We start from the raw sequence: 17,243 nt of genomic DNA, 5'->3' as shown, positions 1-17,243 counted from the left end.
CGAACCCAACCAACATTACGGTGTAACGGTGATATATTCAAACGTTTTTTTTAAATCGGAATAAAATTGTGGCCTCCATAGGGTCTACAAGCTAAAACACATGATTTTTCGTACAGTCAGGGGTCATAATTCAGGAAGTTACGGTCCGATATCCGCGAATATTGAAAGGAACCAAGATCTTTGGGTTATAAACTTACATTTCAAGTTTCAACAAAATCGGATAAAAATTGTGACCTCGATAGGGTCCACAACCTTGATATACCAACGAAGGGCGGCCATTTTGTCTGTCAGTTTTGGGCCGATTTTCACGAAATTCGAACTCAGTCGTCCTTAGGGTGTAACAGTGATATAATAATAGGTTTTTTTAATCGGATACGGTCCGATATGCGCGAATATTGAAAGGAACCAAGATCTTTGGGTTATAAACTTACATTTCAAATGTCAACAAAATAGGGTCCACAAGCTAAAAACGCGATTTTTCGTACAATCAGGGGCCATAATACATGAAGTTACGGTCCGATACATGCCAATATCGAAAGAAACCGAGATCTTAGGAAAGGATTTTCTGAGAATCAGAATATTTCTTTGGTATGGCCTAAATATTACTAACAATCAAGGAGGTGTAACATATTCAATTGAGTAACATTATCCTTAGGTCTAATGTCCAACTTCAGTGGCAGATAGATCATGGTAATTCCCAATCTGATTAAAATACAGATCTATATTTCGTTCCGTTTCTTTACACTTTCAATGGCCTACACTACATGAAGATCTGACCGGTTGTAGCGATAGGTCGCGTCAAAGGTCATACAAGTGGCTTTTGACCCTATGACATCAGACATTTGATTAACCAATCAGCATTGATGTTACTAGTGGATTACCCACAGTTCCGTACAAAACACGCCTAAAGTTCGCCGTAACAGACCGTTTCATTGGCTATTCCCTCACATAATTCAGAACACGTCAATGATAACAACTCTTTCAGATCCTAGTGTAGTAAAGACAAGTAAAACAAAATTTTAAACTATAACAACGAAACGAAATAAGATCTGTGTTTTAATCAGATTGGGTAATTCCCAAATTCCAATCTTATCCTAAATCTAGGTGGAGTTAAAACATTTAAAAAAACAACCAAACACAGAAAACAAATGGTTTAAAGGTATATTTATTATACAGCTTCGTAATATTTATATTTGAAATAATTTTAGATGTGTGAAAAATAACAATATACAGATATTATATAATATGTTTACAACAAAATGAGAACAATATATGCCAAGGATAACATACATGTAACACTGCCCCATTGTTTTAAATAACAGAAAAGATAACAATTCAAACAAAGGGATATCATATAAAATTACATAAGTTTGATTAAAACAGCGTTGAGCATATACATATATGAAGGGTGAAAATCCACATGATTTCTATGTATTATAAGCTACTAAAGAGCTAACAAGAATGATATATCAATCGTAAGGATGTTGATCGCCTTGAAATCTTATACAGAAATTGTATGTAACGAAACAAATCCCACAACCATTAACATGATTACCGAAAAACATACACATTGTTCTGTACAGATGAGTTTAAAATCTCTCACAAGCTTTCAATTATATTTACAAGATTTGGTCATTTTCAATTTCAACCCATGCAAAACAATGTATGCTCAATGTAACTTTGACAAACAGAAACATGAATAGCAACAGACATCTTGACTTAACTGTGGTCCACAACATTACTACTTATGGCCTAAAACAGATGATCAGGTTTACTAAGACGCCCTCAAATGCCCGTATTGTTAAAATATATAATCAATTGAATGAGCAGTACAGAGACAACTCCCGTCAATAATGAGTTGCTTTAGCCCACAGGTAATATGTTATGGTCCTTCATTATGCCTAGATAAGCAAATAATAGTCAGTTTTCTGGAAAAAGTGAAAAAAAAGGAATGCAGAACAAACATCACTGGATTAAAGAAAACGTTACATGTATAAGTACAACCAAAGTGTTTTCAAGTCATAACCTGGTATGATAAAATGTGTTTTATCATTTATGTTTTAACATGAAATATATTCAATTTGATACATAATTTGACATTATCACAGTTCAATAATAATAAAAGCTGTCGCGGATCAACACTTCAATGTAACAGTCATACCCACAATGTCCCAAAAATTCAGAATTCACACAACAAAATCTGGTATTTACATTTGACAGTTTCTCATATATCTTATGTATCAATTTGATTACAAGGCCAACAAACAAATTAGAGCTCAATAATTATGCATTTTAAATCTCGACATGTACTAGGATTTCTTACTAGAAAAACTTTAAATCCGATTTTATATTTTACATTTTTAAGGGACAAAATGCAAAAATTCCATTATAATGGAAAATATTAGACAGTCCCATTTGTAAACAAGATGTCCTCCTAATAAATAAATATTTATGGGAAAATTAACAAAAGAAGAGATAGAATCTTAAAAATCTTCACATCTTATAGCGTCAAGGGCTATGATACAAAGTTCACAAGGAGTGTTGTTTTAGTTCATCAGAGTTTAAAAGCAACCAACTTTCAAATAGCATAATGGTAAGGCATCTTTGTATAAAATACAGAGGCATATGTCCTTATAATTGCAATTTACTTATGGTATTTGAAGATTCTGGCAAACAAATTGAAAGACAGGTAAATTTCTCAGATACTGACCAGACTGCAAAAATAAGAGACCTGATAAATCTAGGTTTACTATTCAAATGTTTAAAATGTGAATCCCTTTCAATTCTGAAAGTGATATAAGAAGACAGATCTGATGCTGTCTGAATTCTTTTCTGTTAATTCTATTACAAGTGAATATTTATGACAAAGCAAGCAGAATGACTTGATTATCAGTTAGTTTCTCCTACTGTATTTCAAGTCAACAACATTAGAACATGTCTGGTAGTATTAAAACCTTGCAGTTATGTTTTTAAAGGGACAGTATTTTCCATTAAGTACACATACATGTACCTATTAGTATTACCTATGTTGAACAAGTTTAATTTTTCAAAAGTGTTAATATTGGTACTTGAAATGGAAAGCTGTATAAGGCATAAGTATCAGATCAATTTCAAATTACATACAGGATATTATTATCTACGTTTAGAATATCACAATTATCTTATAAATGTAATAAAATTATATGCTAATATATTAGATAATGAACAATTCTAGATTAATAGAACTAGAAGCTTAAATAAAATCTACAGAAATATTTACATACAGTGATACAGCTATTCTCTATTTAATTTATTAATCATTAGTATTGTCAACATATCAAATCTTCAATTCATCAAATTTTGAGAAAAAAAAATCATTTTGTAAAAATCAATCATTGTTAAAACGATCTTCTTTCATAACTAATTAAATCAATGATATATTTCTAGACAAAATAAATGAGAAGAAAAGTCTCCGAAAAAGAAAATTTATAACTTTCTTAAAAGTTTGAGTTTCCAGAACATTATATTAATATATTTACTCAAATACAGATAGTAAAGAATAAGTATAAAATAATAAGATTTTTTTTTTTTACAACATTTAAACATTATGCACCTTGAAAAAGAATACAATAATAATAACACAATCTAGGCAGTGTAAAGATCTAAACAACAGAACTGAATTTAAATCCAATCCATGCATAACGGTAATAAAATATTCCGGATCGTAATGCTAACAGTTCAACAGTAATTTTGCTTGATTTCAACCATATTGCGTAGAAATAAATACAGTGCACCAAAAAGTGTTTTAAATTTGAATATCCTGATAATCTTCGCATCAATTTGTAAACTTTCGAAATATATATTTTCTACGAGGTCAATACTTCAAATAGGTATTTTTAAATCAAACAATTTATAAAGGTTTAAAAATCATATACCCAGAAGTCAAAATTTATTCATTTAAAATCCCATTTGCAATGGAGAAATTATAGAGCACTCAATTAATGACCTTATGACATAATCAATTGGTTTACATTAATTTACAAATATACAAATTAAGAGACAGTTACAACAGTAATAGATAAAACATTTTGTGCAATAATTCAACAATCTCGACTCAAAATTGTTATTTACTTTATCAAAGACATTCAACATTGAAACTACAACATAAAATGGATTGAATACTTCTTAAGAATCCTAATATTATGTAAGCAGCAGTGGTTCAATTTAAAGTTTTCATATATATGGGTTCAGTTAGTAGATGCACCATGGTTCAATATGGCTACACCCTACAAGTCAAATATTCTGCATCTAATAAAGTGATCATCAGTAGGTCATCTGTCAAAAACCACTAACAATCAAATCATTTAAGTTTTTTGTATCATGCTCGAGATGTACTCTAGAGACTCAACCAGATTCAATCCTCTGCTGATAATTATGTGCAGAAAATGGGTCATGTAGAGTATGGACATACTATAATCTACGTCAATTTGCGGACGGTTTAGTACTACAAGAAAGTCAAGATAAAAAAAACAACAACATTGGCTTGAAAGAAAGGCAGGCAACCATCTTGAAACACATACACTGTATTTAAGAATTACACTTAATTGTGAATTTAAATTACTTCATGCCTAAATACTTTCGCACTTGTTCATATACCACGTAACTTATACTGACAGCTGGTGCCACTTTGAGGAAATTTGGAGCAATTCCTCTATAAAATCCTAAAGGTCCATCATTCTTTAAAATTTTAGTAAACATGGATCCCATACTATCTTTTTGAGTAGATGCTGAAATAAATAAAAAGACATTCTTGTGAGTTTTAAACTGTAAATTAATTAGTAGAGCACTGAAATTGAAGTTCCTATCATTCACTCATTATGAACCAGTTCTAAAAGACCTATATTATTTTGCATAGCAAATACATCCAAAATGGTTCTACAGCTATGAAGAAAAGTGCTTTTAAAAAAAAGAAAATACATTTGATAGAGTACTTACATTGTGCTTGTAGTCTGGTACGTATTAAAGCTAAAGGATAACTAGCTAATTGACCACATGTAGAACTAGCTGTACCACATCCTAATAATACAAATACACCAGGATCCTGTCCTTTATGTTTTGACATGTAAAACTTCTTTAATGTCTACAAAAAAACAACCAAACAAGATGTACATACTTGATTAGGCAAACAGAAACAATAACATTCACCATTTTGAAGAACAAGGTCATACACAGACTAGTTATCAAACAGAATAATTTTGATGAAAAAGTCAATTTCACAGCAGAAACTAAATTTACCATTCTTCCGAGCAGCACATAAAAGTTGTCACATATTTATTCTTTAGGCAACAGAAGCAATTACAAAACGCCAAAGACACATTGCCATGCAACTAAACAGCAGCTAAGGCATCCTGAGTAGTCCAAAAAGGATTTTGCATATCCTTTCTTTTGTAGGTAATGGTAATCTGATTAAAACAAAGATCCTATTTTGTTTTGTTTTTTAAAGTTCAAAATTTCGTTTTGCTTGTTTTTACAATACTAGGGTCTGGAAGAGTTGTTATATAACTCCCATTCTGGTTGATGTGAGGGATTAGCCATTGAAACTGTCTGTTGGTAGATATTCGCAGCAAAGACAAAGCAAATTTGATTTTTCAAATACCTACTTAAAACATCAACACTGATTGGTTAATCAAATGTTTGAAGTCATAGGCCAAAAGTCGCTTGTATGACCCCTGACAAGACCTCCCACAATAACAGGTCAGAGCTTTATGTAGTGGAGGCCATCGAAGTATGAAAAACCAAAACGAAATATATAAGGGGACATTAAAAACCCCCACTAAAAACAGGTCAAAAGTAACAACTCATCGTCTTCTAGTTCTTCATGGTACTAACATTTATTACGCAAACCATGTGCTGGTAATCAAATGATATCTCAAACTGTTTGAATTATTGGAAATTGGTAAAATAAATACTGGAAGGCTTTTTCATCTCATAAAACTTTAGCCACCAAGAAGATTTTTTAAATTCATCAAAATTAATAGGCTTCTTTATCTCATGAACGAAAACACGAATAATAACAAGACAGTCTAGCAATAATTAGTATTATTTGATGAACTCACCTCATATATAGCTAAATCAATACCAGCATAGGGTATAATACCTATTAAATTAGGTATATAACCCCGATAGAAACTAGCAAAACCTTCTGCTTTTAAAATCTTTTTGGCACAGTCAAATATACCATTATATTGACCAGTTTTCCTGAGGGCAAGACGAGTCTTCAATAACTAGAATACAGATATTTAAAAATTTAATCCTACTACTTTAATGTGTGATAATTCACCCCAGAAAATATTATTGGTTTGCTTTTGCCAAATATCAGCAAATTACAAACATATTATTACGCTTTAAATGATATAACATTGTAATATACATAAATCCAGTTACAGACCCAGCAAGAAATAAATATACTATATTACCTCCATAGGATAAATGACAGTTTGTGAAATAGCTCCAGCAGCCGAACCTGATAGTAATCTTTCCAAAACACCAATTTCATGTTTACTGTCACCTTTAATTAATGTTTTAATCTGAAACAATCACAACTATTTTAAGAGTTCATGTGTATTGTAAATAACAAGTTTATGAATAATCACGTCTATTTCACTATTGCAATACTTCATAAAGTCAGAGTTTATCACAAAGCACAGTTTTATTTTCAATAGTTTTTTTTGTTTTTACAACTTTGTTCTTGCCTTTGTTTACTGTAAAGCCTATAATATGACAGATTATGTAAATACACATTTCAGATTCTTTGTTTTTATAATGTTGATCTGGTCTTTGGACACATTGTTTTACTACAAAATCTAAATAACGACTGATTATGTGAATAGCTTATTTTATTCTTATTTACTTTTACTCTGTTTTTCTTCGTCACTTTGCAAAATCATACAGCGATTGTCATAAATTTGAACGACATTTTTTTAATTCCTATTTCCTATTCAGTGAGAGAGAGAGAGAGAGAGAGATGGGGTTTAACAAACTAGGTCATTTCGGGACTAACATGGTTCAATTTTATTTCAATAATTTGCTTGTGCATAGGGGTCTTTAACATTGGGAGGAAACCGGAAGACCCAGAGAAAACCCATGAGGTTGGAGAGGCAACCCTACTCCTTTGAGAAAGTCTTTATAAACAGTCTAGCTAACATTTATGATAATCATCAAGTGCCAGGTGAATATATAACAAAAGTAGAAAAATATTGATACAGCAAAAATGTATCAATACAGTGTATCCCAGACAATCATAGCAGTATAGAAATAGCAATATTTTTTCACAGCCTTAATATTTTCTTTATTATATATTTCGATACACAGGAACTGGGTATTCAACTAACCTGTTCATAAGCCATAAACTTGATGGCTGATTCGGGTGCAATTTTAATTACATTCATAAAATTTCCTCTCCATAATGATCTGACACCACCTTCGTCTAACATGTGTTTAAACCCTGATACAATGCTTATATTTTTTGTAGAACCATGGACCTACAAACAGAAATAAATGATCAGTTCTATAGCAATAATTCATATTTCATAAATTGAGTGAACGTGAATAAAGTCTTATGAGCAGACCAATATCTGAATGTTTGTCGAACTTCTACCTCTGTATCTTTATTACACAAACAAACCAACAGTTGGGCGGATATCCAAAATAGATGATACATATTAATTAATTGCACATGTATCTTTTTGAATAGTATCAAGCAATCAAACTGATTATCTATACTTAGTCTAAGCATAAAATGTTCATGATTGAACTCAGTCAAGGTATTGAAGTACCTGGTAGTAAAACTATGCACTAAGTTTCTTCACTCTCCATAAGTTAAAATCAAAGTTACATTTTCCCAAAACATCGACCGATGAAATTGCTTAGCTCTGCTTAGCTTCGGCAGAAATTGGTTAATCCTTAACTCAGTCAAGACATTCCAATAATGAACATCTAAACCAAGTTTAAACATTCTACCTCAATTAAAAGCAGAGTTGTTATGTTCCAAAGTTTTGACCAATCAAATTGCTTATCGCTAATTTAGTCAAGATATTGATATAATGAATCTATACTCTGAGTCCACCACTCTCAACCAATCAAATTGCTTGTCTCTGCTTAGCCTTTGTGGAAAATGCGCATGATCGAACTCTGTCAAGGCATTCACCTAATAGACACCTACACCAAGTTTGAACACTCCACTTCAATTAGAAGGGGAGTTATCAAGCTCCAAAGTCTCAACCAATCAAATTGATTATCGCTCTGCTTACCCTGAGCAGAAAATGCTCATTACTGAACTTAGTCAAGGTATTGATGTAATGAAAATATACACCAAGATTCATGATATACACCAAGATTCATCACTCTCACTTGATTAGAACTAAAGTTATCGTGTCCCAAAGCATCAACCAATCAAATTGTTTATCTCTGCTAACCCTAAGCAGAAAATGCTCATCTTGAACTCCATCAAGGCATCCAAATAATAGACACGTACACCAAGTTTGAACATTCTAGCCCAAATAGGAGAGTTATTGTGTACCAAAAAGTGTGACAGACACACAGTCGGACGGACAAACAGACCTATTTTAATAGTCCCCTGTTTTCTAGGAAAGGCGAGAGACAAAAAAAAATGACCCAGTGAAACACTTTTAATTTTAAAAATTGACTCTTGATCCATACATGTAAGGTTAATCATATTTATTTGTCATAAGTACTAGTATAATAACATATCACTCAGTAGGGTATTGGTTTACTTTACCTGTAACATAACTTTTAACCTATCTAGTGGTGCTGTAAATGTTCTAGATACAGCGCCAGCTGCTCCTCCTGCTACCAACTGTCTCCACCATAACCCAGATTTTAACTCTTTCTCTGTAAAATCATCTGGTACCATTCCATTTTCACCAATGTCAATGATCTGTTAGTTAATAAATCATTCATTTCACAAATATTCTTGACAGAATGAAAATATGCATGATTTTGATTATTTTTTTAGTAGTTTGTCAGATAATAAATATTTAAATAAATCAACAATATAATCAAACACTTTGGATATGCTCCGTTTCCTGTATCAAAATTTATTCTGACTGTTCAAGAAAACAAGAAAATGGAAGTTAAACTCAATAGTAACAGTCTGAACAAAGTTGCACAAGTAAAACTTTCTTTGTCATTTTTTTTGACATAATATATGAAGTTAATTTTTATTATAATTGAGAGAAACTATACAGTACCGATGAATGTCTCCAATAATGTAATATGTCATGTATATTCTGACTTGAAGTTAGTAATAGATAATCTCTCCATTCATTCCAATCTATTTTCAATGTTCCGTCTTTATCCATCCTGAAAAATGGATTTTGTTCAGACATGTCTGATAATAATAGTAAGAAGAGAGAGAGAGAGACAGAGAGAGATAGAAATGGGGTTCAATATCCACTCTATACAAACTAGGTCATTTTGGGATTAACTTACACCTAAGGGGTTTTAGCAGTGGGAGGAAATTGGAGGACTCAAGAGAAAACCCATGAGTGTGACATGACGCTGCTCCTTGTCACGTACAAGCAGGGAATCGAAACCATGCCACTTGACTCAATGCAAACCTTCTGATGCAATAATAGTAAAAGGACGAAAGTTTAACAAACAATAATCGGGCAGAACAAATTCAACGAAAGGTTTCAAAGGTTTTGGAAATAACAGCCGTCAAAATTTTTTTTTACTGTAACAGCCATTATTTGAAGGACTTTTATAGATATATTGAGTTATAATTCTTTATTCCAGAACAATCATAAGCTAATATAAGTAAAGTCTTCATTGAACTAGACTAAAATAATAATTCTCTTACCGCTTTAAAAGATCCTCAGCTTCTTTAATTTCTATTTTAACCCCTAATTTCAAGAAGGATTCCCGAATTTCATTAGCATCAATGATTCCTGAATAAGAGAAAATATCTGTACATGTTCAGTAATCAAATACATTTGTAAATATTGATTTGAGATTTTGTTTTGTACAAATCTTCCATTTTAATAAATCCATCAATGTAAGGCAAGAATTGAACAGAATATATCATAGATGATGTATGTGGTGGAAAAATGAGGCAAAAAATTAATACCACATGTATGTCAGAGGTCAAAGTTCAAAAAGAAAACATTTCTTTAGTACTAAAGAAAAACTTCTCATAATACATAGAGGTTTGCAAGTAATTAAATACAGATGTTTAATTTTATTGTTCACTTCGACAATTAAGTAATGCTTTGTTATGACGGACATTATGAGGGCTCAGATTCGATATTAACCTGTATTGTAGTTTACGATAAAATTTGTGTTGAAATCTGTTAGATGGACTTTTTCAAATTAATTTTGATAACTGATTGACTAGGCATATAGCACTGCATTGTTTTCAAAACTTGCCAAACCACAATGACACAATCAACTATAGCAACAACAAACTATGCACATAATGTACAGTTGATTTAGCATCATAACTCCCATAAATAAAGCTTCTAAAATGTTTGAAGGCCACTTCATCTACATGTATACAGGAATCACTGTGCAACATTTACTATCCAATGTATACAAACAACATATTAATCACTGTACAGGACAAGTGTATTTTCCTATACAATGTAAAACTCATGGAGAATGTATTAATCCATGTGATACAATAAAAGAAAATGTTTTACATGATTTATCTGGTATATTAAAGATGGGTTCCCGCGTACAAACTGGGTGATTTAATGGTATATATATGGACTAAAAACATATTCAAACTAATTAATTTGTCATAACTTTGCTTCAAATCCTTCTCAAACATTGTAATTGCGAAGGAATGTCCTGTTATAAATAAAAATTTGATCAAACCAGGTCATGTTTACGTCACTTGACTTACCTCTCTTGGAAGTCAGAGGAGAATTCATTGCATACATAAGACGATGTTGTCTTTAATCGCTTACTATTTATTACATATATCGAATTCTAATTAAATTCTCGGATTATCCACTACCCGCGTCTTTTTCCGTCATTTTTATCTCAGAAAGTGTTGTATGTCTAACTCTTCATAAAGTTTATCAACTTGTACATCAAGCGCTCAATGTTCGCGTGTGACATTTGACATCACACGTGCAGAAATTCCTAATCGTAGGGCTGTTGATTAGGGGAATCCTTACATTTTTGTCCTGTATGCTCCATGAGTGTTTTTCGGGAATTCCAGTATTTTTCTAGTAAGATTGAATATCTCTACTTTCCATATACCAAAATTACCATACTTTTATTGGAAATAACCACGCGATAAATACTTTTCTGGGAACCCATCTTTAAGTTATGGGTGGCAAATGACTGTACCTAAATGTACATGTACTTACAATCTTACGTATAAGAAGAAAATCTTACCATCTTCATTTGTGTCAATCTTTTTAAAAAACAGTTTTAATGTCTGCTCATGTTCTGTTACATATTTCACAAATTCTCCGAAATCAATCTGTCCATCATTATCTTCATCATATTTATCAAATATTTTCTGGAAGAAAAAAAAAAAATGTTTGTAAGTTTTCAACCTATGCTAAGTGTGAATCAAAATGGGAGCTAAACCTAAGTTTAGCTTTTAAATTAAAATATTTTTAGATATCCTGGTTTTGTCCAATAATCTGTTTAACCTAGCAATGTACATGTTACATGTATCCACTTATCTGATAACTGCACAACATTATTAACTAATTTCATAAAGTTGAACTAATTTGATTTATTGTTCTTAATGAATCGTCACAGTTTCTGATTGTCATTAGACTTAGAGGGATTTTTAATCCCATGCAAATTACATTACTGAAAAAATATATTCTGAGAAATTTTCATTAACAGCGGTTGCCATGCAAGATACACCAACATTTTGCAAGAGATGGACAGAGAACAAGCTAAACAAAAAAGTGATTTTTTTTATAATCAGGGGCCATAATAAAGTTGCAGTCCAATATGCATGAATATCGAAAGGAACCAAGATCTTTTGGATATAAAAATATATTTTATTTTTCATCAAGATCAGATAAAAACTGTAACTTCAAGAGGGTCCACAACCTTGGTATTACATACTTTTACACTACATGTATTTACGTACATGTAGCAGCCATTTTTGTCAAGCAGTTCAGATTTGAACTCAACCATCATTAGTGTGTAACGGTGATATATTTAATCCGATAATAAATTGTGACCTCTAGACCTTCCACAAGCTAATAACATGCTTTTTTTGTAAAATTTAGGGGCATAATCCAGGAAGTTACGTTCCAATATGCACGAAAATCAAAAGGAACCGAGATCTTTGGGTTATAAAGATATATTTTGAGTTCCATCAAAATCAAATAAATACATGTACTGTACTGTGACCTCTAGAGTGTCCACATACTAAAAAGATGATTTTCCGTACATTCAGGAGCCATAATCCATGAAGTTACGGTCCGATACATACCAATTTCGAAAGGAATTGAGATATTTTGGAGATAAATCTATATTTTAAGTTTTGTTAAAATCGGAGAAAAATTGTAACCTGTAGAGGGTCCGCAAACAAAGTGTGAACGGGCGGACAGGGGCCACAATATGTACGCATGAAAATGTGGGCGTATAAAAATCACTCACTTTCTACATGCATTTAATTCCACCAAGATCCTGTAGAACTAACAATTAAATTGGCAAGTTGCCTAACAAAGTTAATATATGTGAACAATCAATGTTAAACCTTCACATTTTGCATATTTTTGTATCCTAGAAAATACAGCAACAAGTCATTGTAAGGTCTATGTAGCAACCAAAAATACATGTACAAAATATGTCATGGGTTCAATGTTTCACATTATATGTGAGAGAGAGAGAGAGAGAAATGGGGTTTAACGTCCAATCGACACAGCCAAATCAGTTAGAAGACGGAGACATATTTTTTAACAGTGTGTTGTGTTGCTCATACTGGTTCTAGCGAGGTAAGCAAGGTCTTATTTTCTCACTAAGATGTTCAGTTACATTTGTCAGGCGTTCACAGGGACTGACAACCGACCGTTTAGCAGTAAAAAGTTACCCAGTAAAATTGACCAAACTGTTTCGCCGAGGATTCAATAACACGGTCCCTGAACTTACAGGGCGAGTGTAATGAGACCTACGTTCAGAGCTGAACTAGAATACGTCTAGCCTCGTTCTTCGAGTCCCTTGTTACGAAATGGCGCTGAAAAATGTTTATTTTGTCTTAAATATATCGGATATCAGAAGCCCATCTTTTCCAGATAAGATCACAACATCAATGTTGATTTAAATTGACAAATAATTTGCGTTTTCAATGTCGCAGACTTTGGATGATATTGAGTTAGAGACTTACATATGTAGCTACTTTAATCTCTAAAATGACATTGACAGATGGGAGTGGCTTAATTAACGGTTTTAAAGCTTTCAGTTGCAATACGCCTATAAAATCTATCATTCATAGACATAATAATAACAGAGTTTGCAATTGGAAAAATAAAGGCCTCTTTCATTTGGATATGTGAATATAAAAACAATGGATTTGTTCTACATGTATAGGTGTTTTAGAGGTAGAATCCGTGTTTGATAGGTGTGTTATTGGTAGAATCTAAATCTAGAAGCAATTTTTTACAATTCATCTGGGTTCCCAATCAATCTAGAAAGAGTTTGGGTTTTCTCTTTTATTCTGAACCAGATTCAGTTCAGACACATCTGACAACAACACGTCCATGGCCCTGTGACATGGTGACGTCTACCACAGCTAAACAAACTACATAGACTAGTAGTGGCACAGCCCACATCACAAGAAAAGTAAAATACGAAGGCTACCGGCGAGTAAAAGTCGATATGTCAAGCTAATGTTCACCTGAGCGTGTCCTGGGCTAGTGGGGACATCCATAGCCTTCAAAGCTTTACTTAAATCCTCTATATCTATTCTCCCATCCTTATTTATGTCTATTTTCTTAAATAACTCTTCCAGTTTTTTATCTTCAGTGATAGTCCGAATAGTATCCGGCCGACTAGGCTTTACTAGCTCCGGCATAGTTAATTTTCTAAGGTCTTGCCGCTTATTTTCGTCGTCTACACTTCCATGGGACACCACTGAACTAGTCTCGGGCTGGATATATTAGAGAAGTGTGATTGGTTAAAATGCAAAATTTAGACCAATCATGTTTCTGAGGTTGTCCAGTGCTTTTTCTCAGTCACACTTGGTCACAAAATTGTGAACATTAATTTTACCATAAAGTCATTACATGTACCGACATCATTTTTATACGCCCACATGGAAATTGTTGTTGATTGTCACGGCATCCGTCTAAACGTCGGCCCGTCGTCCATCAGTTGGTCCTAATTAGTATTATTGCTAAACAAAACAGTTGACCTGAAAAAGCCCCATAATAGAATGATTGAATACCGGTACCAGTAGTTTTCTACAGAATTCTGTAGAAAATTTATAGAGTTTTGTCTTGTGTGGGGCGTGTCCCATTTTCTATAGTATTTTAAAGAATTTTGGGGGCCTGTAGGAAATAATGGCCACAAATATGCTACAGTTTCCGTAGCGCATATCCTATAGTTTTTCCCTCAGATTTATGGGAACATTAATATTATAAAGCCATTCTATAGGTTTTGTTATTGCACTATATAATCTGTTGGAAATTGTACGGATATGTAGGAACGGGTCGGTACTATAGAATTACCATATATAGATTTTTTTTTATTAGGGTTTCACCCTGTGTAGCTTGTACAGTGAAACACTATGTGTTTTTGTTAAGATTATTATTTTTCTTCTTATTTTTTTTTTTTTCACTTTCGAGCATATCTCAGAAACTCAAATCTATGTCTTCGGTTTTCTGGAAAAGTGGGTGTGCGATAATTTCCGAAATTACCGAAGCTGTCGTTTTATGAAATTTTGCCGTAATATTAACAATAATCATCGGATTTTAACATTTGATATATTTTGACATGGCACGAGCAGTGCCGGATTAACCTTGTGGGGGCCCGGGACATACCAACTGTGCGGGGGCACCCCATTGTTGTTTGTTCAAATTGGCCGTACTGACCGCGGATCGTACTAGTATGTACTCCGCCCCCTCGAGTGCCTGGGGTGTTTTCCTCCAGGATTTTTTTTTTTAAATTAGGATTAATTTCAGTGATTTCATTGACGTTTAGAATTCGTTGACAATTTGAGTAGACCTATTTTAAACAGACTCTTTCTCTTATGATGTTTTCATTTACTTTATAATTCAACCAATTTTCTAACTGACCATAGGTCAAATCAAGACATAAAATCCCAAACAAAAGACAAGGAGAAAAAAGACGTAAAATTTAGGCAGGAAACATGTTCAGATTATACATTTGTCTGAACTATACTATACTATGATTACGTTAATTTTCCGGGACTGGTTGGGCCCCAGCAATTACATCGCGGGATGGGGTCCCCGGAACTGGTTAGGACCTATTGATTGGTAGAACCTCTAAGTTATGTAATTTAGTTAATTTTAGGGCTTAACCAGTCTCTGGGCCCCCGAAAATCTATTGGTACCTACCAGTCCCGTGGCCCCCAATATCCCTTACTGCCCAGGGTCCCAATCCTCGCCCCCATTAGCCCAGGTACTGGTTGGCTCCGTCCGGGATAAAATATTAGTATGACCCAGAATTGTGGGGGGCCCTAAATGTGGGGGTGGAGGGGGTGCCGGGACATTTGTCCCACTTTGCCCCCCCCCCCAGATCCGGTACTGGGCCGGACTCAAGGTAAATAGCTATATATTGTTCTTTAGATTTCCTATTTTCGACGAATCTTCGCAGATATTAGGCGCCAAATATTGAAAATTTAAATTTTGACAAAAATCTTTTTTATTAATGAATATTTTTTTATGGCGTTTTACCCAGGATTAAAAGGTCATGCGATTTGAGCAAAAATGTGAACAATTTTTGTCTCGATAGTTTTCCTTGGCCGCTATTGGCTAATTCAGTTTATGGGTTCTAGGTTAATTATTTATTGCTCGATTTGTATAAAGTTCATATGGTGAATGGTGAAAATTCTCAACTTTTTTATCACCGATAAAGTTTTCTGTCGGCACCAAAAATGTCGTAATTTTTCCAAAAAACTACAATATTGACGGTAAGGAAGCATGAAAATATTAATTATTACAGACGCAACAGATGTCGGACTCATTTCAATTTTGTTTTGCGCCATTTCGATTTATAGGTGAAAAAAGGTGTAACAATGAGCTATTTACAACCCATCCAGACTGTTCATATTTAAAAATATTCCTTCGTAACTATCATACTTGTAACTTTAATCCATAAGAAGAAAATGTATGTCAAAATTAGTTTGTAATATGAACTGTTGCCGAGAAATGGTAAATTTAGCAGAAGTCACTTTTCACGTTATTTTGCCTGTAAAAGAGTCAATTATTATTATATTTTCATAAATCTGACACCATTTGATGCATAAAGCAAATGTGCGTTATATCAAATTGATTGCAATTTAAAATTGTCACCGGAAGTGACACCATTTTGTCAAACTTAGTATTGAAAATGTTCACTTCTAGTTTAAATCAATGGATAAATAAAAAGAATATGGTCATATAGATATCACAAAATGGTTTATAACTTGTTCAGTTGCGGAGAAATAAATGATTTTCTACAAGTCACATTTCAAAGTTTTTGGTTCATCAAATTGTCAATTAATATTCGATTTTCAAAATCTTTTCACCATGTGGTGCTTTATGCCAATTACGATTTCATAAAACTAATTTAACATTTTCATTATCACTGGAAGTAATGTCATTTTGGCAAAAACTGTATGTTTAGCCTCCAAAACAAATATTTGATTGAAGTAAGTGATATTCATTATTCGTATAAAATTATGATATTTGATTTTAATGAACAAATAGTATGAATCATTACGATCATAAAGATATCAAAAAAGTGTTTCTAGCGTCTTCCTTTGTCAAGAAATAACCAATTTTGTCAGTATCACTTTTTAAGGTTTTTCACATTTTAATACGTCTTCATAAAGGGTTAATTATGTTTGAATTTTAATCAATTTTCTGCCATGCAAAGGACAATTGAAGCGGTTATTTCTGTAATCCAATTTAAATATTTTTGTTGAAAACGGAAGAGATGTCATCGTGTTGAGACTTCGTTATATTAATGGAACTGATATGGCTGGATTCTGCGCCCATGTTAAAACACGTGATGTTTATATAAATGAAATGAAATGGGGTTTA

General features: G+C 32.9%; 1 protein-coding gene across 1 annotated transcript; it reads right to left on the bottom strand.

Moving 5' to 3' along the window:
• Nucleotides 1-1,147: 1,147 nt before the first annotated feature.
• On the bottom strand, nt 1,148-14,113 carry LOC126827068 (mitochondrial adenyl nucleotide antiporter SLC25A24-B). Its single transcript, XM_050556250.2, has 10 exons — nt 13,874-14,113; nt 11,404-11,530; nt 9,860-9,947; nt 9,249-9,360; nt 8,777-8,935; nt 7,371-7,520; nt 6,456-6,566; nt 6,096-6,263; nt 4,975-5,119; nt 1,148-4,766 (listed from the first exon to the last, which is right to left on the bottom strand). Exons 1-10 carry the CDS (start codon nt 14,048-14,050, stop codon nt 4,597-4,599), a joined length of 1,407 nt encoding a protein of 468 aa, XP_050412207.1. The 5' UTR covers nt 14,051-14,113; the 3' UTR covers nt 1,148-4,596.
• Between the last annotated feature and the right edge of the window lie 3,130 nt (nt 14,114-17,243).

Source organism: Patella vulgata, chromosome 1, assembly GCF_932274485.2.
Source record: "Patella vulgata chromosome 1, xgPatVulg1.2, whole genome shotgun sequence".
In the NCBI taxonomy this organism is placed as follows: Eukaryota; Metazoa; Mollusca; class Gastropoda; family Patellidae; genus Patella; species Patella vulgata.
Note: the sequence above shows the minus strand (reverse complement) of the source record. Positions and strands in the feature narration are given on the sequence as shown.